At 28.3% G+C, this 24,476-nt stretch overlaps 1 protein-coding gene and 1 pseudogene across 2 annotated transcripts; both read right to left on the bottom strand.

Annotated features, from left to right (window-relative positions):
• Positions 1–3,093: 3,093 nt before the first annotated feature.
• LOC118042685 (probable WRKY transcription factor 31) lies at positions 3,094–7,215 on the bottom strand. Of its 2 annotated transcripts, none has more exons than XM_035050406.2 (5): positions 6,650–7,215; positions 6,475–6,573; positions 5,855–6,355; positions 5,653–5,766; positions 3,094–4,096 (listed from the first exon to the last, which is right to left on the bottom strand). In XM_035050406.2, exons 1-5 carry the CDS (start codon positions 7,064–7,066, stop codon positions 3,368–3,370), a joined length of 1,860 nt encoding a protein of 619 aa, XP_034906297.1. In that variant the 5' UTR covers positions 7,067–7,215; the 3' UTR covers positions 3,094–3,367. The 2 variants fall into 2 exon arrangements, with proteins under 2 accessions (XP_034906297.1, XP_034906298.1); XM_035050407.2 differs by having other exon boundaries at positions 5,855–6,232.
• Positions 7,216–21,209: 13,994 nt separating this feature from the next.
• On the bottom strand, positions 21,210–23,608 carry LOC118042694 (uncharacterized; annotated as a pseudogene).
• Positions 23,609–24,476: the final 868 nt, after the last annotated feature.

Here is a 24,476-nt window from a genome sequence, read left to right as displayed (position 1 = left end):
GTCATCTTTTTAATGTATTAATATAGTAATATATTATATGTTATTATTTTATATTTTAAAAAAACAAAAAAAATCAAAAAATCCTTTGAAAAAAATTTATGATTTTTTCAAATATTTTTCTACCAATTTTGCATAATATCGGGTTGTATATTTACACTGTAAAATACAAATCTGGTATTAAAATACTCGGTTTTCTCTGAAATATTTCAAAGAAAAAAACCAAAACATTTTCATATATATATATATATATATATATATATATATATATATATTATTGCATATGGCCAAATCCTAAAAATTTTCCAAGCATATTTTTCAAAAAAAAAAAAACAAAAATTGCATCTTTTTCATGTTTAAAAAAATCAAAAATGGATATTATAACCAGTTTATGATTATCCATTAGGATTTGGCCAAAATATCAAAAACCTTTTCCAATCTTTTTTATAGGGTCTAGATGTAGACTTTAATATTTGTGTGGTGTAAAATTACACGATAAAGTACACCCTCAGGTATTAAAGATACAAGGTGTAAATAAATACGATGTTAAAATTCAGACTTTAGAACGGTTAGGATTTAACCCAATAAGGTAGAGACTCTCTCATGAAGAGAGATCTACCTTGAGCCTTAGAAAGACCAACAAAAAGCAATCGAACAACAATGCAGCTTACCTTAGGTGGGGTGCATTAGGGGTTATGCGTCTTTCCCTTGCACAACCAGTCCCTTACTCAGACTCTCGTAGACCATAGGTTCCTAGTGACCATAATACTAGGTGGCGACTGCTAAAAATTAATCATAATTCAAAACCCTTCCCAACACACAACAAACCTCACCACAAAAGGCACGACAGAGAGCCTCTGTCGTCGCCAGACGACGTCGTGACCCCTCGCGACAAATACAACAACAAAAAAGAAGACAATGAGAAAGACAAGAAGGAAAAAAAAAAAGAGGATTGATGAAAATAGGAAGGTAATGATTAATATTATGTTAGTGATTGCTTTTCAGAGTGTTTTTTGCTTGGAAATGTATCAAAATAATATTTAAAAAAAAAAACATTATTTTTGACATTAACACGTCAAAACAATCCAAAACCATAAAAAAATAATTTGAAGTAAAGAAAAAAAATCCAAATTTGGGCAAAATATGTCTCGGCTGCATAGCCAAATGGGCTTGAAGAAAAGAAAGTCAAAGCAAAAAAAAAGTTTTTATTTAAGTTAGCATTGAAAAAAAAATTCTTGTGTTATTATCTTTTATATAAAAAATATATGCATATATATTTTAGATTTAATAATAAGTTTACTAAGTTCTTTAAGACCTAGTCAAAATCAAAAGGTTCGTCCAACCAACATACCCAATAAACTTAAAAACTTAACCCTGTTCTTTTAAAAAAAATATTTTGTTATTTACTTTCAATGTTTGAAGCAAATGGGACCTTAGAAAAAAAAAAAATTCAAGAACTCTAGGTGTTAGCTTAGAAATTAAAATTTTGAACTTTAATTTAGCCTTTTTCGACAAGTCGTTTTTTTTTTTTTTAGTAATGATACCGAAGTTTTTACGAACAACAAATCTTCTTTTAAAAATTGATAAAAAAAAAACTTATTTTTGGTAAGAAAATATATTATTCACTTCTAACATAAGGATAAAAAACCTAAAAAATAGTTAACATCTGAAATATTATTAGAGATAATAATTTATTATTACTCACTTTAATATAAGGATAAAAAAACTTGAATGGTATATCAATATCCAAAATATTATTATGAGCAATACAACTCATTAACTTCTAATATAAGGATAAAATCTACAAGGAATCTTATCTAAAATATTATTTGGAATGATGTGATAGTAAAAAAATTACAAGTTTATGTTGAAAGAAGCTTCAATGATAATTGAGAACATTTCAATCTTTTAGACCAAGTTCTTAAAAAACCAGAGTTTGTTCCTTAACATAGTAAGCTGATAGAAAAAGAAACATCATCAACCACAACAAACAAAGAAAAACGATACAACTTATCTTAGACAAGGCGTATTAGGGATGCTAATATATATATATATCAAAATGCAAGTATATTAATAAATCAAAAATTTACATTGCTAGGAACCAGCAAACATGTACACAATCAAGAACAAAGAAGGGAAACACATGTTAATATCTTTTCTTTATACAACTAGTCTTTTGCCTAAAACCTTTAAAAGACCAATTAGAATTCATATTAATTATAATACTAAGTAATGACCCTTTATCAACCAAAAACCTTTTAAACACACTCAGGAAGGGTCATTGCGACGTCATGCATTTACGAGAAGGTATGGCATTTATAATTCCCAACACGCCATTAGTTGTAAGGAGTTAATAAATGACAATTTCAAATTTTAAAACTCAACCCTAGTCTTCTAAAACAATTGTTTTGTTATTTGCTTTTAATGTTGGAAGCAAATGAGATCTTAGAAATAAAAATCCAAGAACTCTAGGTGTTAGCTTGGAAATTAAAAAATTGAACTTTAATTTAGCCTTCTTGGCAAGTTTTTTTGTTTGGTATTGATATCAAATTTTTCAGGAACATAAAAATCTTTTAAAAAAAAAAATTGATATTAAAATTTGACTTTTAAAAATAACCAAATTAATGAATTTTCTATATTTAGATACCAGCATCAAAAAAACTTTTACAAAATAATTGAAAATAAAAAAAACTAAAAAAATTATAATAATTAAATGTAATCACAAATTTTTTTTTTTTAAAAAAACATAGAATATATAACATTTGATAAACAAAGATACTGCAAGAATATCGCTGTTCTCGTAACTAATTCTTTATCAAAATTTATGAAACCAATACATATTTTAAAATACCTAATTTCATGGGAAATTCCAATTTTCCACATTATATATTTTTCCTCTTGATGGCCCACATCATGGTGTGACAACTACCCTATTTGTACACGCAACTCCGACAAAGATTGAATTTAATGCTATTTACTTCAACTTCATCTCTTTCTTCGTTACTTCCTCTCTCGCTTTCTGGGTTTGGCTTCACCTAGAGAGAGAGGATTCATTTGCACAAAGATACAAACATTTTGACTAATAGACTGTAGAAATTAAAACATGAAAATCTTCTTTTATTTAGGAGACCATAGAAAGATAATTTAATATTCTTTTTACCTTTACATCATATTTGTGTTGCCATACAATTGAGAAATGTTCGAAAGAAATTATTATTCAAATACCAAAAAATACCAAACCTATGCATGATAATCCTTCCAAATACCAACCCTCTTCTCTCGATTTTTTTTTTTTAAATGAATTTGTTTGCTATGGTAAAAGTAAAGGAAAAGGAAAATCTTCCCAACTGAAACAAGAAAAGAATCTATTTTAATCGCTCGGAAAACTTGAATTGGTAATTTTATTGTGACCATAGCTATTGTTGTTGCCGGTAGTTATGTTGCCATTGCTATTGTTGTTGCTGGTCGTTGTCTGAACGTTATTAATACTATTAATGTTGTTTTGGTGAGCCCCGCCAATTATCGAGGTAATTGCTGCTGCTAGAGCTGCAGTGAAGTTAGGATCAGCTGCAATGGCAGCAGTCGCTGTGGTCAAGCTGTCAGCCAATGAATTTTGCTGCCCCTGCTGCAATGCAGATTGTGATTGGTGACCCAATCGATTAGGTTGCATATCTTGAGACATTTGCAGGCCAGAGGACTTTGATTGATTGTGGAGTGCTTGTCCAAGAATCTGAGGCAGCAATGCTGCAGCTGAAGCGGTGGCAAGATTCTGAGGTGGGTTTGGAAATGGGACTTGAAATTGAATTGGTTGCTTTAGGAACTGTAGAGGGCTGGGATTTTGGGTTAGATCCAACGTAACAGTAGGAAATGGAGATGAAGCAGATATGGTGGCGAGACTAGAGGAGCATGGGAGGATCGTTCTGGCAAGGAAATCTGAGTTCATCGGTCCATCAGTACTAGACATGGAGCCTGACAACAACATTCTTGCCGCCGATGATGTGGTGGATGCCATTGCCGTGGCAGCCGGAGGCAAAGGGTGGCTGTGGTTACCCTCGTATGTAGTTGTGAGGATGGTCCGATCTTCTGCGCATCTCTGTACCTGTTCAAGCGTCCCCTTTCAGATTAATAGGAGGAAAAGGGAAAGTATTAATAGTTGAATGATAGAAGAAAAATCAATAATCTGATCGTAGTCTTCATGAATCACAGTACGATCGATTAATTGCGAGTTCCGAGAATTAGTGGCAGTATACTCCATACTGCATAATGAATCAAACTCCTCTAGTTCTATATTAGTTAAATAACTTGTGAGATGCCGTAGATCAATTATTTTTTTATATTTTAAAAAAAATTAAGATCTAAAAGTGTTAGGTTTTTCTAAAAAGTTATACCTAATAGTTTTAAATTTGGTTGCAATGTCTGATCCAATAGTAATATTTATAATATTAATAATAGCATTAAACTTGCATGACCTAAATTTAAGTGGATGTGGCTGCAATACCAGACTCAATAGCATTGGATGTGGGTCTAGCTGCAAGTTCATGTCATAAAAGTGTGATAATTAAATAGATTAATTAAAAAGAAAAAACAAAGAAAAAAAACCAACAAGAAAAAAAAACTAATGAAGAAAAAGAAAAAAAAATATAAATTAACTGGGTTAACCCGTCAAACCTTGGATTCGTGTTGTGAAAGTTTGATAACTAAATAGGAAAAAACAAATTAATGGGTTAACCCAAAAATTAACTAGGCTAACTTGTCAAACTCGAAATCCGTATCCTAAAAGTTTGGTAACTAAATAGAAAGAAATTTAACATTAACAAACTAAACTAAACGAAAAAAAAATTAAAAAGAAAAAAAAGCAAAAAAAAAAAAAAAAATTCAGGTTAACTCATTAAATCCAAGATCCGTGTCATGAATGTCTGGTAATTAAATAAAAAAAAATGAACGTTAACAAACTGAACTAAACAAAAAAAATTAATAAAAAATAAAAAAATAAAAGAAAATCTGGGTTAATTCATCAAACCATGTTAACTCGTTAAACTCAGGATCTGTGTCATAAAAGTCTGATAACTAAATTAAAAAAATTAATATTATCAAACTAAATTAAACAAAAAAAATTTATGAAAATAAAAAAACAAAAAAAAAATTAACGGGTCAATCCAAAATTAATTGGGTTCACTCGTGAAACCAAGTTAAACCGTAAAACCCAAGATATGTGTCAAGAAAGTCTAATAACTAAATAGAAAGAAATTTAACATTAACAAATTAAACTAAACGAAAAAAATAATTAAAAAGAAAAAAAGCAAAAAACAATTATGGGTTAACTTGTCAAACCAGGTTAACCCATTAAACCTGAAAAACATGTCATGAAAGTCTGATAACTAAAAAATTAACATTAACAAACTAAATTAAACAAAAATTTTTTGTTAAAAGATAAAAAAACAAAGAAAGAAGCAAAAAAAATCCCAAAAAACATAAACAAACAACTAAAAAAAACTTTAAAAAAAAAACTAAAACATCAGTGTTTTGTTTTATTATAGACTATATTATACAGTCCACCGTAAAAATACTTTTTAGTATATGTTATAATATGCAACAGAAATCCTCTCAAAGAAGCAAATGATGCCGAATAATTAAGAGAAACAACTGGAAACATGCCTGTTTTCGAACTGGGCAACCAGCAGCCATGGTGCACCGATAATAAGCTCGAGGACATGGATTTCCTTTTGCCATCTTCTGTCCATACTTTCGCCATTGGCATCCATCCGATATCTAAAAAAGAGGCATAAATTTCCATAATCAGTTAAAATTCAGCTAATATTGCACCCTACAGTGTCTAATTTAATAAAATTGGCTGTACCGTAGCATCCTCTGATCTAGCTCGAACAGACACTCGAGCCTTCCTTATTGTAGCCTCCGTTTGATCAACACTTTTCGTCGAGTTAAATCTAGCATCCTTATGAGAGCCCCGACCTTGATCTGGGCTCTCCTCTCTTTGATCGGTTCCCTTCTTATCTTGTTCACCTGTCCCATCTTCATTGTTATTCTCTGCATTATTTCCAGATGATCTTGTTGGATCACGCCTCCTTCCTCCTTCTGATGTAGATAGAGAAAGGTCCTCCGTGTCACCACCACCCGTCGCAGCAACTAGACCAAGATCCATAAACTGCCTTGGAACTATCCCATCATCTTTGTTCTTGCCATCATGCTGTTCATCCTTGTGATGAGAATTTTGGCCCTGCAGAAGTGTAATTAAATCCATCTGCAATGCATTGTAATTACTAGTAACATGAGTTAGCATGTCTTTCAACCGTAGATTCTCCTCTTTCATTCGTTCTACCTCAGCTCGCAGAACTGCTAGCTGCAAACACCAATAGCACAGCAACATATATATATCAACATAAAAAATACACCCAAAAATTAACCAAAATCATTTCTTGTGTAAAGCTTCATTTTTTCCATCACTTGATGGTGGCTTACCTCACTCTTGGCTCTTTTATCTTCCATGTTCGACGATACGCCATCATCCACCGTCGACTGTTCACTGCTAGTATTGGTAGTAAGAAGATTCAAAGCAGTCTGTATAACCCAAAAGAAATACAGTTAGAGGGGAAAAGGAACATTGAAGACATAAACTCTGGTACAAGTCACGTACGTTGACGTTTAGCTCCAATCCAGCAGGACTTCCAGAGTCTTTTAAATCATCGGTACCGTTGTTTATGATGGTCATGCGATCAACATCATGTTTCTTGTCAGCAAAAAAGTCCATCTCATCGATGACCGTCGACCGTCGTCTTTTATCAGATGGCAAAGAAGAATCAGGATCATGGTCATGGTCATGGTCATGTTCATTTGTGTTTATAAGTTTGACTGGGAATTGGAAAGTAGAAGGAGGAGATCTAGTCGCTTTGACATCCATGGATTGTGTCGCGCTAGTTGCAGCAAGATGTTTCCACTTGGGATTGGTGTTCTCTTCAGGGAAAGAAGTGAGCACAGTTGGTTTGTGTAGAAAGAAGCCACCGGTAGCGATTGGATCTGAATCAATGGAGAGTCCACCACTTCCTTTGGCCATAAATCAAGAGATAAAAAAGAAAATACTAGAGGGAGAGAGAGGAGGGTTTGCAAGTCTTTAAACGGTGGCAGTGGACTCGGCAATAAAAAGGGAGGGGTAAGAGACTTGAGAAGATGACCGAATACAAGCGTTTAGTAGTAATAAAAACTAAAAAGTGTATGGTTCTTGTGTTAAATGTTTGATTATGGATTTGGATAAAATCCATTTGTGATTCTGTGAGCACAATTCCACCGTAAGAAAATGTAGAATCCCCATCCTATGAATAGGTTATCAATCATCATTTGTAAATAAAAAATAAATAAAAAAAAGGCTGCAAATTAGAGTGTAAAGACATGAACTTCAAATTTATTTATTTACTTATCCTTATGGTGTGATCAACCATTATACAGATTAACATGTCTTTAAAAATTGGTAGGTAACCTTTATTTTCATAAATATGTGAATAACTAGCATATAATGATAATGTTAGCTGTAAAGCCTTGAGAATTTGAAAAAAAAAAAAAAAAAAAGGAAATGAAATTTATAAGAGAGAGAAAGAGAAGAAGAAAATAGGCGATTAAACTAGTTGATGTAAATAGAGTTAGTCCTCAATAATACCTTAAAATATCATATAAGTGCTCTACACCTTAAAACTTTTATATTAAGTCAAGTAATAATACTCAAATAAATGTGGTAGATTTCTTTCTTTGTTTTTTTTAATATTGATGTAAATGGAACTAGTGCTTAGTAATGGATAATAAAACTAATTATCCAATAATAAAGCTAGTGTCCGGTGATAAGTAGTAGAAATACTAGAAATAGTTAACTAATCATGAAGCTAATGCTTAGTAAATGTGCGATGAAACTAGTTAGCTAGGAAATGGAGAATAACACTGGTTATAAGTAGTGACAATAAGTGAAAAACATCTAGAAGAGAAAAATATCATAATATATATTAAAAAAAATTGATAAGATTATAAAGATGTTCGAAAAACAAGTTGAGTATATGATATGTATTTTAAGAATTGTATTAATATTTATATGTTAATTTCATGGTTTAAATCTATACTTAATGTTAAATTAATTTTAGGTACTTTGTAACTAAAACTGAATGAGTAGATGTCTAGGATTCCATTTAATTAATTATCAAGGATGTAATTTTGTTATATTAATTGTGTTGTAAAGAAATTTAGCATGTCAAGAACTATTCTTTTTATATCGCTGAAGATAAGATTTTCTTATTAGATTTTTATTATGTTATGTATGAATTTAAATTATATTGTCTTCCCATGAAATTATATAATGTATTGTATTCATTTATTAAATGTGAGAATTATTTCATGAGATTTGATGATATGAGATAAAATCTGGGATGATTGGACTAGAATTACAACGTAGAATGAAAGTTAATGATAGCTTGGACAAGAATCCAAAAGTATGGAAAAAATCAATCCAAGACTTGTAGAAAATATTGTTAATGAGAGAACACAAGTTTTACGCCAAAAGTTAACTAGTGATTAAAGGATAAATAGCAAAAAGTATATTTTTGTTTAAATTGGTGGACTAATTAGATTTGTAAATTTGTTTGATAGGTTGTTTGATGATAGAAACAATGATGTTCAAACCAGTCAACTAATAATAAAAATTTATAAATTATAAAATAATTCGATAACTAAAAATTTGGACAAGATTGATTTGATCGACCGTTACTTTTAACAACAGACAAAAACAAATTATCTTGTTTTGATATTAACTTGAAGGGACTATTAGTGATCATATTTCAAAAGTTGAGGATGTTACATTAATACTAATAATAAATAAAGCTATTCCAACAAAAATATTATATATAATATTTTTCCAAAATTGATATATACCACTACTCTTTATATTTTTAAGTAATCATTTAATATTTATAGAATAAGTGATTTTTTATTTATTGTTAGCTATAAATATTTATATGAAATTCTAATATTATTTGTTTGTATATTTAGCATTGCTATCAAGATATGTGACTTGTTTAAGAAAATAATAAAGAAACAATATACTGAATTTGAGGGGAATATGAATGGTAATAGAAGCCTTCTCATTCCAAACAAAAAGTTCTATGGTTCTCAAGCTATACCAATAATTATAATATAGGAGAAATATCTAAATAAAGGAGAGAGAAATTCACATCTCACATAAACAAAAATGAAAGGAATTTTTTTTCTTAAAATAAACTACTTTTTTTTTAATTTTATGTTTCTCTCTTTTTTAATTTTTTTTTTAGTTTTATTTTTTAATATTAAGTTTATCAGGGATTGAACTCCATGATTTTTTTTATTTACTTTCTATAAAATTATCTTTATCACATGATTTGAGCCAAGAGTTTAGCTAGTTAACTCAGGTTGACTCAATTTTTTTCAGATTTTTTTTTTTTGAATTTTATCTTTTAGTATTGAATTGTTGATTGTGATTTGAAATTCATAATATGTTTTAATTTATTTTTTACGAGATTATGTTAGTTTTATAATCTGAGTTATGAGTTTAGAGGTTAACTTGTGTTGACTCTGGATGATTTTTTATGTCTTTTTTAATTGAATTTTTTTAATATCATCCTTTAATATTAAATTAATTGAGAATTGAGTTTTATAATTTATTTTAATTTATTTTTTTCTAAAATTGTCATAGTATTATAATATAGATTTGTGGATTTCAAAAATTAATTTAATATATGATCATGTCAATATTTTTTTATATTAAAAAAATTAATCTCACCCTCAACTTGGCGCAAATCAATGATGATGGAGTATCTATTTATTTTTTATACTGTAATTATTAACCGTAATTGTTTAAGTGTCATCAAATTTTCCTGTACAAACTGAAGAATTGGATCCAACCTAATAAAAGAAACTGGGCGGATTGAAATTGTTTTCAGTTTAGTTCGATTCTAAACCTTCAATTATTACTTTTTTTTTTTTTTTTTAGTTGTTATTATTTTGGATCCAAAATGGAACCGAATCGAACATCGTAACCTCTTGCAGAACGATGAAGTTATGGCCTGGTCAGAGAAGAGACAGGTGTAAGTGGGACCATTTGAAAACGTGACCAACGTGACAAAAAGTGGGGCCCTGGGAAGGCAAAGTCTTTTCTGATCGAGAGCCATTTTCCACATCATTTTCATGTGTAATTCGGGTTTTTTTCAAAGGCGTATGTATGACTTGAGAAGAGGAGATTGACGCGTTCCAAAAATCCACAGCCCCTATTGGCCCGGCGCCTCTTCTTCTTGTGAAAATGGGCTGCCTTAGTCAACTTTTATTATGGGCCCCACTTAACTTTCGTGGGGCCCTTTGTCTCAGAGTTTCTTTTGACTTGGACAGCGTAGTTACGAGACTCGGACGGGGGTTTTCCTATTTTCTTGAGTTTTTTTTTGTTTTTAAAGTTTTTAAAAAAACTTAATTTTTTTATTTGAAATTAATATTTTTTTAGTATTTTTAAATTATTTTGATATGTGAAAAAATAATTTTTTAAAAATAAAAAAATATTTTAATATATTTCCAAATAAAAAAACACTTCAAAAAATAGTTACAACTACATTTTAAAAACTCATTAGATATTCAATCCTCAATTGCTTGAATTAATAATTTTGTATTATTTTATTAAAAGAATTAATTTAGCTCTGTTTATAAAATATTATAAGATAAATATATTTTTTAAATTTTATTTAAAATCTAACCTTCATTAGATTTGCTAAAATAACTCATTAAACAAAACTGAGTAAAATACCAACACATATAGGATAGTGTGGTTCGAACCAATTGATTGAGAGACTAGGTTGGCCGCATCTTGTTCCAGTGGACCGGATCCCTTGGCCTTTATGGTAAAACTGTACACATATCCTTGACTGGCTAGATGTAAGAATAATACCCGATTACTGAAACAGTGACCACCGACCACTTATAAACACGTCAAGAAAAGGGTATCCATTTTATAAATACTTAGATAATAATAATAATTAACGGTATTCATTAAAAATAACTATTATTACACTTTCGAATACTTTCTAAATATTTTCATAATATTTATTTTTGAAGTTTTGATTTTGAAAAAACTAAAATAATTTATTTTATTTATTTATTTTAAATATAAAAAACTATTGTATATTAGATTTAACCAAACATATTTCTTAAAATTAGCGGTGAATATATGTTTGGCTTGTGAAAAAGCTGAGGAAATTGAGCGTTCGTTGATTTTTATTTGAGAAGTCATATTTTACTAGCTTGTAAAATTAAAAACAATGAATCAATAAATTCTTGAAAATACACAAACTTAAGCAACAAGAATAAAGATACATGCATTCAAATAGGGAAAAACTCTTTTCTTGACTATAAAAAAATCTACCCTTAATAATAAGTGGAGTAGTTATTAATTTTTAAAAATCATAAAATTAATTAAGATGCGCGCAAATTAGCTTGGATACCAATATTTATAATAATAATAAAAAAATCTATCCCCCTGAATAAATAGTTATGGCATACCACTTGAACCCTTTTAGCAAAAAGAAAAGAAGAGTTAATTTCTACGCGTGATCGACAAGTTCTAACTTATTTTCTTAGAACATCATATAAATTATCATGACTCTCTTTTAGTGATCATGGTTCATGAATGTTGTTGTTTTGTGTTTGAACGGTGAAGGTTGTGGGAGTAGAGGAGGAGTGCAAAAGAGAGCAACACTTTAGTAAAATCAAGCACGGGTTCAAAGAAAAAGATGACGAATAATATAGTTTTAAAACATGGAGTGAAGTGGGGTTTTGACTGGCCAAGTTAAAAAAAAATAAAAATGAAATAATTTGGTTGATCTAGTAAAACAACTAGGATTGTTTTAGTTAATTCAAGTATTATTTGAATATATATATATATATATATATATATATATATAGTTAATCTAGTAAAACACTAAAGTTATTTCAGAACCAAACAAAATCCAGCCATCAACCATTGATTTTTTACAAAGAAAATTTATTTATTAAAATAATATCTTCTAATTTTTTTTTAAAATACAATTATAGGATGGAGCCTTCAACAATTTCAACGATAGATTCAATGAGATGTTTGAAATATGTTAATAATTATTTTTGAAAATATTTTTATTAATATAAATAATATTAATTTTAAATAAAAATTTTAAAATATTTTTTAAAAAATATATTTTTAAGAGAGATTTTGGAAACGCGGTTGCACCCATATTTTTCAAAAAAATAATTTTTTTATTAAAAGTTAATTTTTTATATGTTTTAGATTGTTTTAATGCGCTAATTTTAAAAATATTTTTTAAAAATAAAATAAAAATTATAGGAATAAAAGATATAATTCTGTTTAGCTTGGATAAAAAAACAAATTGAAGAACGATATTTTAAAAAATTATATATTATATATAAAATGTAGTCATATTGAATAATTTTCCAAATATGTAAAAAGTACATTTGAGACATTTACCTTATTTATCACTTAAAATTAAAAATGTTAAAGCAAACCACCATTATAATAATTAAGGGTGAGCACTATTCAAAGGTTGTTGAAGTACCATAAGTTTTTAAAATGACTCAGGGTCAAAGTTTTGAAAAAATATTGCAAAAATGGAAAATCTGGGAATTTCTTCAAATTGACTTTGAATAAAATCGGGTAGAGGTACAAAATTCTTCAAAACCTAAATAATCCAAGAAATGTTTTTTCAACTCATAAATAAATATACGAGTAATTTCTTACTAGGTTGAAAAGGAACTACAATGCATTTGCATTTGGTCAAAAAGAAGATTCAAATTGTTTTAAAAAAATTCAAATACCCTGAGTTTCTTCAAGATATGATTTGAAAAAAAAAATATCTAATGAAGAGAATCAACAAGTTATTTCAAGTCAAAAAATTTGAAAAAAAACTTTTTTTTTTTTTAAATTGACAATTGTTTATTTAATAGCCTATTCGGGAGTTTAATTGCGGTTGTTTTTTAAAGTGTTTTTTACTTAAAAATAAATAAAAAAAATAATATTTTTTATTTTTAAAAAATTATTTTTGATATCAGCTCATTAAAATATCTAAAAATAACAAAAAAAAAATATTATTTTAAACAAAGAAAAAAATAAAATTTTCAAAAAAGATTTGAAGATATAAAAAACAAACATGATTTTAAATTACATCTATACCCACCTCTAATTATAACCACAATCAAGAAAACTACACGTGCAACCCGGATTACATTTCCAACCTATGTCAATGAAATGAGAGCAAGCAAAATTGCCAAAAGACCTCACATCGATGAAAATCATGCCACTAATTAATTTGACATTAATAAACTTCACGATTATACAGACCTAAAATCACTCTCACGCGTTAGCCTAATCATGGCTAGTAGTAAAAGTTGTGCCGTCTTTTTTAAAATTTTTATTTTTTAAAAATTTTAAATTAATATTTTTTAGTATTTTTTTTAATATACTAATATAAAAAATATAAATAAAAATATTTTTAAAAATATTATATATCACAATTTCAAACACTAAACTAGCAAAGTATTGAGCAAATTTTAAAATGCTGTGTTGAAACTTGAAGATTCAAACAAATGAATATTAAAAAAGTTAATAAAAATATCAGGATAAGATATAAAACAACTGAGATTATAGGATGAAAACCGACTATGAGAGTTTTTTTAAAAAGTATTTTTTAAAAAAATTAATTTTTATTTTATTTTGAATTAATATATTTTTGATATTTTCAAATTATTTTGATATGATAATCTCAAAAATAATTTTTAAAAAATAAAAATATATTATTAACATATTTTTTTAATAAAAAAATACTTTAAAAAATAATAATTATTATATTTCCAAACACGGAACACCAGGGGAGAAGTTATGATCAAAACACGTTTTTAAATAAAATAAAATAAAATCTCGTGTTGTAGATCTCTGCCGACTGCCTTTGGTTAGTTTTGGTCAAACAAATATAAAAGAAGAGAAGAACCCCATCAGTGCCCATCAGTCATTATCAACCCAACAGAAATCTTGTCCTTCGAAAAATTCATTCGAAGTTGATGGTCTAGTGCCTCACCACCGGATATAAATCAAGTGTTTAATTTAAAATTTTAAAAAATAAAAAAAATATATTATTTTTATATATATTATTTAAAAAATTTATTAAAAAAAAATTTATTATTATTTATAAAAAAACACCCTCTCAATAATAAATGATTTCTATCTTAATTTTGAGATGATGTTTGGAATGAGTGCACTTCTACCATAGATGGGGTTTATAATGACAGCTCTACCTACCACTAATACTAGCTTTTTCTACTGGGTCATTTTCAAAACTTATTTTATTAAATTCTTTAATTATTAAAATAATTGTTTGAAATAATTTAAATTATGAAAAAAATATATAAATCTATTTAGTTAAAATCTTATCTATTTATTTCTCCATTTTTATTTGACATAGACATGATTTTTTTTTTTTTATCAACATCATGGTTCTTTCAATGCAAAATTAAAGCAATTAAAATACCAACTCCGTGAGAACTCAAATGATTATGATTTAAATTTAAAAGAAAATGTATTCCTTTAACAAAATTATCTTTAGGTTATTCATTTTTTTAATTTTAATGAACAATGTTGTTTTTTTTATCAGAAATTTGGTTCTTCATGTAAAAACTTGTCATAATCTATATAGCAATTTTCAACAACGAAAAAAAAAAAAAACAATATCTTGATTATTCTTATGTGATTATATAAAAAATAAAAGAATAATAATTCTAGTTTCATTTATAATTATTCATAAAATATGTTATTATCCATTTTTGGTCCCCCATATAGACAAAAAATTAGAAAATACAAAAAAAATGTAAAACAAATGTCGGGAGAAAAATTGATTTTTGAAGTCAATTAAGGTTTTAATCGGAAGAAATTAAAGTCTAGAGGTCGAATTGTAATTTTTAAGAGTTAATTTGGTCAAATCAGGAGCTTAATTACATAAATAAAAAAGTTTAGTGGGCAATTAAAAACTTGATTGAAGAAATCCAAAATAAAAAACCAAACTGAAAAAGACGTGTGAATTTAGAGGTTGAAATTGACCAAATTAAAAGCTAAATTGAAAAAATTAAAAGTTCGTTGGTCAATTGAAGTTCAAAATGCATAAATTCAAAACCAATGACTAAAATGAAAATAACAATCAACTTCAAGGCTGACAATTGAGTTTAACAAAGGTAAATTTGCATGAAATTAAATGTTAGGAGACAATTATAAGTGCACTTAAAATAAATTAAAAAAATAAAGACTTATAAAAAACATTCACGGGGTTTCAATTCCCAAAACCATCAAACCTAAACAGCAAGAATATTTAACAATTTAGGATACAAAATTGACACCTTAACACTTCACAAAACTCAACCAAGACCCAGGAGCCAAAAACGTTTATTAGTAAGCCCCTAAAAAAATGTAAAACCTACTACCATATTTGACAGATTCCTAACCTATTTCATTTCACCAAAAGCAATTATTCAAATATTTTTTAAACATCCAACAAAACTCAAAGCAGGATTAATAAAGAAAAAACAATAGTTTTATGAATTAATTAAAATCAAAACTAAAGACATTATAACACCAAAACATCATTAAAACATGTAAGAAAGAGCTAAAGGTGTGCCTCATAGACATAACCTACTAATTCAAAGAAAGTTTATATCTTTAAAGCTTTAATCAATGGTTATTGTTTCTTTTTCTCTCTTTTGTAAAATCTTGTCTCTATAAGTTTCGACCCCTTCAAATTTAAAAAAAATCCTTGTGCTAAGCTCTTGAATCTTTACAACTAGGGTGTCTTTATCAAAAAAATTTCTCTCCTATTCCCCCTCATTTCATTTTTTTCCCCTCCGTGCTCTAATTTCTCAAGAGATATTAATAGGTTTCAAGCTAAGATTTTGATCAAGGTTTGATAATGATTGATCAATGCATGACCCTCTTATTAGAATGGGGATGGTTTTGAATGGTTTTAACTGCTATAAGCTACATACTTTGATGGTTTTGTGACAAACTAGATTTTGAAGATTTCAATGGTTTTGCTAAACTTGAAGATTAATGAGTTTGATCTTGAGAGAAATATGGTTAACCCTTGATAAGAACCCATCGAGAAGGTTGGAAATGTGAACACAAAAAAAATCAATGATTTTGCACAATGGGTATCACATTCGTGGCTAGATGAAATGACCACTTTCGAAGCTTTATCGGATCAACTTCAACGTCATCATCGTCAAAGACCACCTGAGGGCGGTAGAGGAAAAACACACATTTCGTTTTAATCTAACCTTGCTCAATTTAAAAGTTTGGTCTGTAGATTCACATTCATTCATTTTAAAATACTAATTTGATCAGCCTGAAATTACCATAAAAGAAGATAAATAACACATCATTTATCATCTATTTCAAACGGTGCATTTTGAACATGAACTAGATAATGTGTTGTCAAAGTTAACTATTGAGAAATTAGAGTTTTTAATTTGGAATTTGATCAGAATTCAATATAGTTCTTGATATTTTGTTTTTTTTTTTTAATTGTATGTATAATTAGTTTCAAACATTCACTTTCATGTAAGGTTTCAATCTTTAGGCACATAACTCCATCCCTTTTTTTATCCAACCTTCAATCTTTAAACATTAATCATCTTCTCTCTAGGCAATTTGTTCATCTTTCTTTACACTGTAATACTATATATTTTAGAAATATGGGAAAAACAAAATTTGTAGGTGTCGGTAATAAGCAGCTAATTGAAGGAGAATACTTCAATGACATAAGTAATTTAAAAATGTTTAAATTCCACTATAAAAGACTATCATATTAATTAATTGTCGGCTGCAGAAAATATGTCCCACTACAAACATACAATAATAACAGGGTTTTATTTTATTTTATCAGCACATGTATTTGATGCCCTAAGCAGACGATTGAATATGTTGTTGCATTTCGGCCACTCCACCGTATACTTTATGTATTAAATTAACTTTATATTAATTCTAAGGAGGTATTTTTTTTTAAATTTAAACTTTAATTTTTTTTTTTAAATTATTAACTTTCTCTAAATATATTAGACCGATAAAAATATGTTTTTAAGATCATTAAGATAAAAAAATTTACTCTAAAAAAATTAATAAGGGTTTTGTGATGTACTCTATTAGATACACTGTTTTGGCCGTCAAACTTTCTTTTTTTCTACAATTTTAAACTATCAAATTACACTAGCATAGTTTCATGTACCGGATTTGTTTCGATTTGTAATTTAATTAGCACTAAAAACTATTTTTTAATTTATCTGTTAATATATATATTCTTAATTTATTTTATTAAATATAAACAATATTTTTTTGTTCTTTAATTTTAAAAAGTTATAGTACCAAAATTACATACATAACGTTTATTTATATAATTTTTATGTTTGAAATTAACTTAAAATGGTACTAACAAAGAAACAAAAAATGGGTTACAAGCTAGTCGGATATATAATGTATGTTATTTATTTTATAAGGTTTTGTTTGTTTTTCCACTAGTTTTTGTGTTTGCGGTGAAACAAATACAACAAGGTATTTGGTAACACATCATGTGTTTTATGCTGCGGGGTCCATTAAAAAAATTGAGTTTAAACGTAGTTTTTGTGAAGTAGTTTTTACATGTTTTTTTAATTGAGTTTTTACTTTATTTGTTTTGGTGTTTCAGAAGGGCTTTTTTTAAAAAAAATAATTTTTATTTTATTTTTTTTTCTCAACTTCAAATTAATATTTTTTTTTAGTATTTTCAAATCATTTTGATATACTGATATTAAAAATAATTTTTTTAAAAAAAAAAATATTATTTTAATACATTTACAAGTAAAAACTTACTTTGAAAAGTAATCATAACTACACTTTTAAATACAAACATTTTATATATTTTTTTTACTACACATAAAATTTAATTATAATTTTTATCAAAAACATATTTAAATTCAATTAATAACAACTAACTATAATTTTTAAAAATTTATTTTTTAAAAATTACTATCACAAAAATCACTTAAAAAACAAACAAACTTGACCAAATATCTATACACGAAAACAAGCTAGGTGGACTCGGGCTTATAAATTAAGTAAACGTGTTAAGACAAAAATAAATACAAATAAAAGAAAAACAAATGGGTTGATATCCACCGCCCATCATAAGGAACGGGACATGTGAAAGACTGAGATTCTGCATGCATCTTTCATAACTCTGCATCTTTCGTTGATCGTGACTATCCATCTTGTCTTCTAGCTAGCTACTTGCAAATTCATCTTGCCACGGAAACTGCGGCAAAAATTGATTTTTAATTCTTTTTTTAAATATATAAAAATAATATATATATATATATATATATTTTTTTTTAAATTTATTTTTTATATTAACATATAAATGGTTAAAAAACATGGAAGCTCCGGGTCTATGTGGCTCATTTGAAGATACATCGACTGTGGACCAATTTTTACGAAGTGAGTGTTTGTGATTGTGATTGTATTGTTTTTAAAATATATTTTATTTAAAAATATATTAAAATAATATATATTTTTTATTTTTTAAAAATTAATTTTAATATCAGTATATTAAAATAATTGAAAAATATTAATTTAAAATAAAAAATATATTTTAATTTTTTTTTAAATTATACATTTTAAAATACAAAAACACTGACCAAATTGCATTGCCTGTCCATCCTTTTCTTATGGCTGTGTGCTTCACATTAATCACCAGCTGGAACTTCAACTTTAAAAAAACTTAAATATTGAGTTTCATGTATCACCACAAGTTACTCTATCTAAGATGCCGTGTGGAAAAAGATTGTGCGACGCGATACAATTTGTTTTTATATTTTTTTAAAATATTATTTATTTAAAAATATATTAAAATAATATTTTTTATTTTTTAAATTTATTTATGATATAACCATATTAAAATAATTTAAAAATATAAAAAAATATATTTTTTAATTTTCTTAAGAATCACTTTTAAAAAATATATAAAAAATCTAAATCTATCATGTTTCCCTTTCATCGGAGGTGCTTTCAACATCCCGTACACGGCAGCCATAAACTATGATAGTACAATCAAGGATCCATATCGTGTTTTACTTTGAAATGTGATGATTTTTTTTTTAAAAATAATATTTTCTAAACACAAATTATATTTTTAAAAATTAAAAGAAAATGCATTTTTCTAAAAAAAAATATATATATATAAGTTACTTCACATCCAAATAAACACTTAATCAACAACCCCGGATTAAGGAGCAGTGTCTTCCAACACCATGAGCCATTGTTACAGTTCAATATCCAAGAGATCAACTAGTTCATCCATATCTATATAGCAGTTATAATTTAAAATATTTTTTAATTATAAATATATTAAAATAATATTTTTTTTATTTTTTTAAAAATATTTTTACTATTAACACATTAAAATAATATAAAAATATAAAAAAATTAATTTTAAACAAATATTTTTAGAAAACACAGTTTCAATCATATTCCTAAACACACCCGGAGTGAATACGTTATCCGCTTAAACCCATAGAAGCTTATCTATAAGCATTCATTAAGGACTTATTTGTTATTGCATTTTAAAAGTATTTTTTTAAAAATAATTTTTATTTTTATTTTTTTTCCTTACTTCATATTAATATTTTTTAGTATTTTTAGATTATTTTAATATATTAATGTCAAAAATAAATTTTTAAAATAAAAAATATATTATTTTAATATATTTTTAAATAAAAAATACTTATAAAAATAATTACTATCTTAATTTTAAAATCTAGCCATCTTAGCCAAACCAACGACTTTGCTGCCATTTGTTGGAAGACTTGTAGTTGTACCGATGAGTCTATGGAAGCGAGGACTTTTATTCATAAACACTAATTTTAATTTAAAAGCCAACAGGGAGCCATTAGAGATTTCAATGGCTAGCAAATCACCCAAATTTAACTTTTAACTTTTCTGCTCATTTTTATACTCTGGTATGGAGTCAAGTAAACCTTGACCTTGTAGAAAATTTGTTATAGGTTCTTAATGCCAGAAATTAGGGATAATTATTTTTTATTTGGTTTAGTTTTTATAAAAAACAACAAGCAAACTGCTTTTTTTTTTTTAAAATTGAAATTAGTTCAAACTGATCGATTTCGATTCTATTTTTAGATCAAAAACCGGTTCAAACCGCTTTGGCTTGATTTTTTTTTTATTTTGACTCGGTTTTTTTCCGGTTTGACTATGTTTTTTTTTTGTTTTTTTAGTTTGAGTTCGGTTTGGTTCGATTTTTTCAGTTTCAGACTTATAAAACTTAAACAAAAAATGATCAGTTTTTTAAAATTCTAATCGGTTTAATTGATTTTTTTTAATAATTTGGGTTTTTTCAGTTATTTTTTTCCAATTTTCTCAGTTTAATCGGTTTTTAGGTTTTTTTCTCACCCTTACCTAGAATATTTGTATCGTTTTTGTTTATTATTATATTAGCTATTATTTTTAAAAAATTTATTTAAAAAATTCACAAATCAAAAAAATAAAATATACAAAGTAATTAATTTATAAAAATTTTTATTTTTAATTTTTAAAAAAACGCTTGCGCAACGGCATTCCTTCGTGTAGACTCAACAAGGAGGCAATTTCAATTGTATTCCTTTATTTTAACTGAATACCCAAAACACCCTTTCTTTTAACTGGGATTCCTGTCATTCCATCATATCCACATTGCCTTTTCCAATAAAAAAAAAAATGAAAGAAAAGAAGAATTTTACGAGTTCTTGAAGCTAAACTTTTTATTTTTATTTTTATTATTATTATTATTATTAAAATAGATATTTGAGTTGGTTTGCGTGTATTTTAATTAATTTTAAAAATTTTAAAAATAATAATTATATAAATTTTCATTAATATTAAATAAATTTAAATTCATAATTATTAAAAAACAAATTAAAAAACTAACTGAGATCTTAAAGGCTAACTTCGAACTAACTAAAAAAATACAAATAAAATTTATGAAACAAAGAGTAAAATGACAAATTTTCTAATGTACTCTCCAAAAAAACTCTTGTCCAATGAAAATAAGAAGTAAGAAATTCATATTGATAGAAGTATCTGAGCCGTATGATGACAATCAATCATCAGACAAACCAGATTTATGCACTGCATCTTCTCTGAGACATTTCATGGTGATGTAGATTACCAAAAGCAGACCTGCACAGGAGGGGAACACACATAATTTATGCCAGGCTTTCCCAGCCCGTGTCTATGCAACATACCATGCTGCTACATGCAAGCTAGCAAGCATGGAGCCGAGATGGATGTATAGAAATGAGCATTCATTCATGCAGATAACAAACGAGTCATCCTCGTCGTTAATTTCAGGATTCGTGGAATTAACTGAAGTACGTGTAAGCTATCCAAAACACCCACGTTAAAAAAAAGAAGAAAAAAGAAACAAGTCATCCATGTTTTGAACCGGGACCAAGCCAGCTCAAAAGAAGCTTCATCCTCATCAGGCATTCCCATGTCCTTCCTCCTCTTCACACCTTCTGGAGACCTGTTCATGAAAGCATGTGCATTGCCTGGATAAATGTGTACCTCATACGGAATTCCTGATGCTTTCATCTTTTCCTCCTGAGTCTTGGCAGCCTCAATTATCAAGATTAACAACAGCATTAGTAAATTTTAATTTACATTTTGATTTTGGAGGCTTTCTGGATCAAATGCGCCTCTAATACATGTACATCTATGATCCATCTTATCATCATGCATTCAATATCCGAAGGCTGGCAGAGCAGGAAACATCATTCTGTAGACAATTTAACTTGAATTCAACAGTAGATCATTTCTATACTACATTTTCAACCAGCTAATGTTGATGAATCCTGTCTGTTTTCTCTACTCTCAATATTTATACATGTCTAACATGTGAGCTCAGTGAGAATATCAGATGAACATATGGCTAAAAACGATAGTTCTTTTTGTTTTGCCAGCTTAGAAACTCATAATAGATAAAAAGAGAATACATCTATGATCCATTTGTATTGTTAAACCAACATATCTGACATTTGATTTTCTTAACTGCCTAAGTTTGATTTGAGGCAACATATTTTACAGGCCTAACCGCACTATGAGAAAAAAGAACACGAAGGAAAAAGACTGAGAAGGGAGAATGATGAAGCTCCCTCTTCTGATTCAGATGCAAGCTTTCATTGTTCACCTGTTCTGTTTATCTCAGTAATGCATCTCTCCTCGTATTTCTTGACGAGTTTTTCATTTTATTCTTCAAATTTAAAGAAGGAAGATCAACAACAGCAAATTCGTTCAATATATCAGTTAAAAAAACAATAATATTAATAACTCAAGATAAAATTCCCACGGTAACACGTACTCAATTACCTGAAGCGCACCTTCAAGTGCTACAGTTTGAGAGTGTGATTACCACCCACACTTGGAACCTGCAATTGAGCTCTCACTCTCAGAGGAATTTGAAGCTGCAAGTTTATGTATCCAACATGGAATATAAAAAGTACCAAGAGCAGTTTTTCTCTAGCTCCCAGGCAAGGACAAGTTGATAATTCTAAGTAAAATTGAAAGCAGCAGATGATAGTTAGCGTCAACAAACTCTAAAGAAATCGACATACCGTAACATCTTAAAAAGCCAACAAAATTATCGAGCTCTCCAAAGCGAGCCTGAACAGGTGCCTTAGCTTGAGCAGGGTCAGCGAGTCGTGATGAAGGAACACCATAGAACGCAACAACAACATCAACCTCAGGAACCAAAACAGAACTTGCAATAGAGAGAGCAACCCACCATGCAAAATCCAGCCACTCCAACCTATTGCAGTGAATCACAAGATTGTTTAGCATTTTGATTCAATCTTTGGGACTTGCCAAACCAATAAGCTGTTCTCAAACTTCAGCTATGTAATTTAGAGTAGATTTGAGAAAGAACCAAACCAATTGAGCATTAAAGAAGCATGACCACATGGTTAACAATTCCACAAGAAGGGTCAATAGTTATGAAGAGCCCACCGGAGCAGCTGAAGGAGCCATTCAGAACCCTCAAAGTTTGAAAGCCCACCGAGACACCAACCTGAGCTCCGGCATTCTTTTCTGGAACCAACCGACTGCAGAAACAACTACATCATACTGTCAATCCTAAGCTAAATGTGCTATAATTATCTATCCATACAGTATATTTTGGGCCAAATTCTCTGCGAACCACTGTGATACTAAAACGAGAAATGTTTTCAACTTTCTCACATCAGTAGCCAGACCCCATCTCCCCACCCCTGCATTAGTATTTGATGACACCACTTATCGCCCACAATGCTGTGGCTACAATTGAAGTAACCTCGTCTCAATTGCCTCCAATATTGGTATCACCAACATTGACTGAAACGACTCCAAGCCAATCTCTACTAGCGTGGCAGGAGCACAAGCAGTAAGTGGAGCAACTAAAGTAATGTAATTTGGACACAAACCTTTCTCTTTAGCCCTCCTATGAAGCTTGTTTCTCTTTAACATTATTAGCAAGAACAAAATTAATTGCATTCCTATTGCAAACTTCTGTATCCACCACTGTGTCGAGAACTAGTTGCTTCCTAATTATATACCCACGTATTCATTCATTTCCTATACAAAGACCGCCGTCATCGCTATTAGCACATGAAGGCAGAACAGTAGCAATTAGCATGAAAATTGCGTAGAAAGCAGGTAAGATTCACTGGCACTGTTCACTTTAATGAACAGTGCGAGTGAAAAGGCAGCACGGAGCTGCTTCCATTATCTAGCGTTTCAAATGCAATATATAGTGGCCCCATCAAGATTTACCTGTGTTTTTGTATTTATCAAACAATTGTTTAGTTGTGGTTGCTTCAAATGCTAATTGCACTGTTAATTGAATAATGCAATTAACATAAAAAGTGTAATATGCTGCATTGTTTTAGCCGGACAGGCCGGACTGGGTCTGGTTTAAAGCCTTACATGTATTGAACCGGGTCCGACCTAGTAAAATAAAAAATAAAAATTATTTTTAATTTTTTAATTGTGTTTTATTCGAAAAACTAGTATTTAACATTATTCAATGACACTACATAAATTAGATAGAGATCACGGGTTGACGTATCATTTGCAGAATTTGATCGCAATTCCAATTTTCATTCCTAATTATATTTTACCTGATGTTGTTGCGCGCTTCAAAAACCAAAAAAAATTATAGTACTTGTCAGATGTATTTCATACGTGATAGAATTGTATATAGTTTAATGGAACAATGAAAAATATTTTATATAAAGTATTATTTATTTCATGATATAATAACAATAGTTAAATCTACAATATTTAAATTAAAAACCATCAATATTAATATATATATTTTAAAATTATTTTATAA

This window comes from Populus alba, chromosome 2, assembly GCF_005239225.2.
Source record: "Populus alba chromosome 2, ASM523922v2, whole genome shotgun sequence".
Classification (NCBI taxonomy): domain Eukaryota; kingdom Viridiplantae; phylum Streptophyta; class Magnoliopsida; order Malpighiales; family Salicaceae; genus Populus; species Populus alba.
Note: the sequence above shows the minus strand (reverse complement) of the source record. Positions and strands in the feature narration are given on the sequence as shown.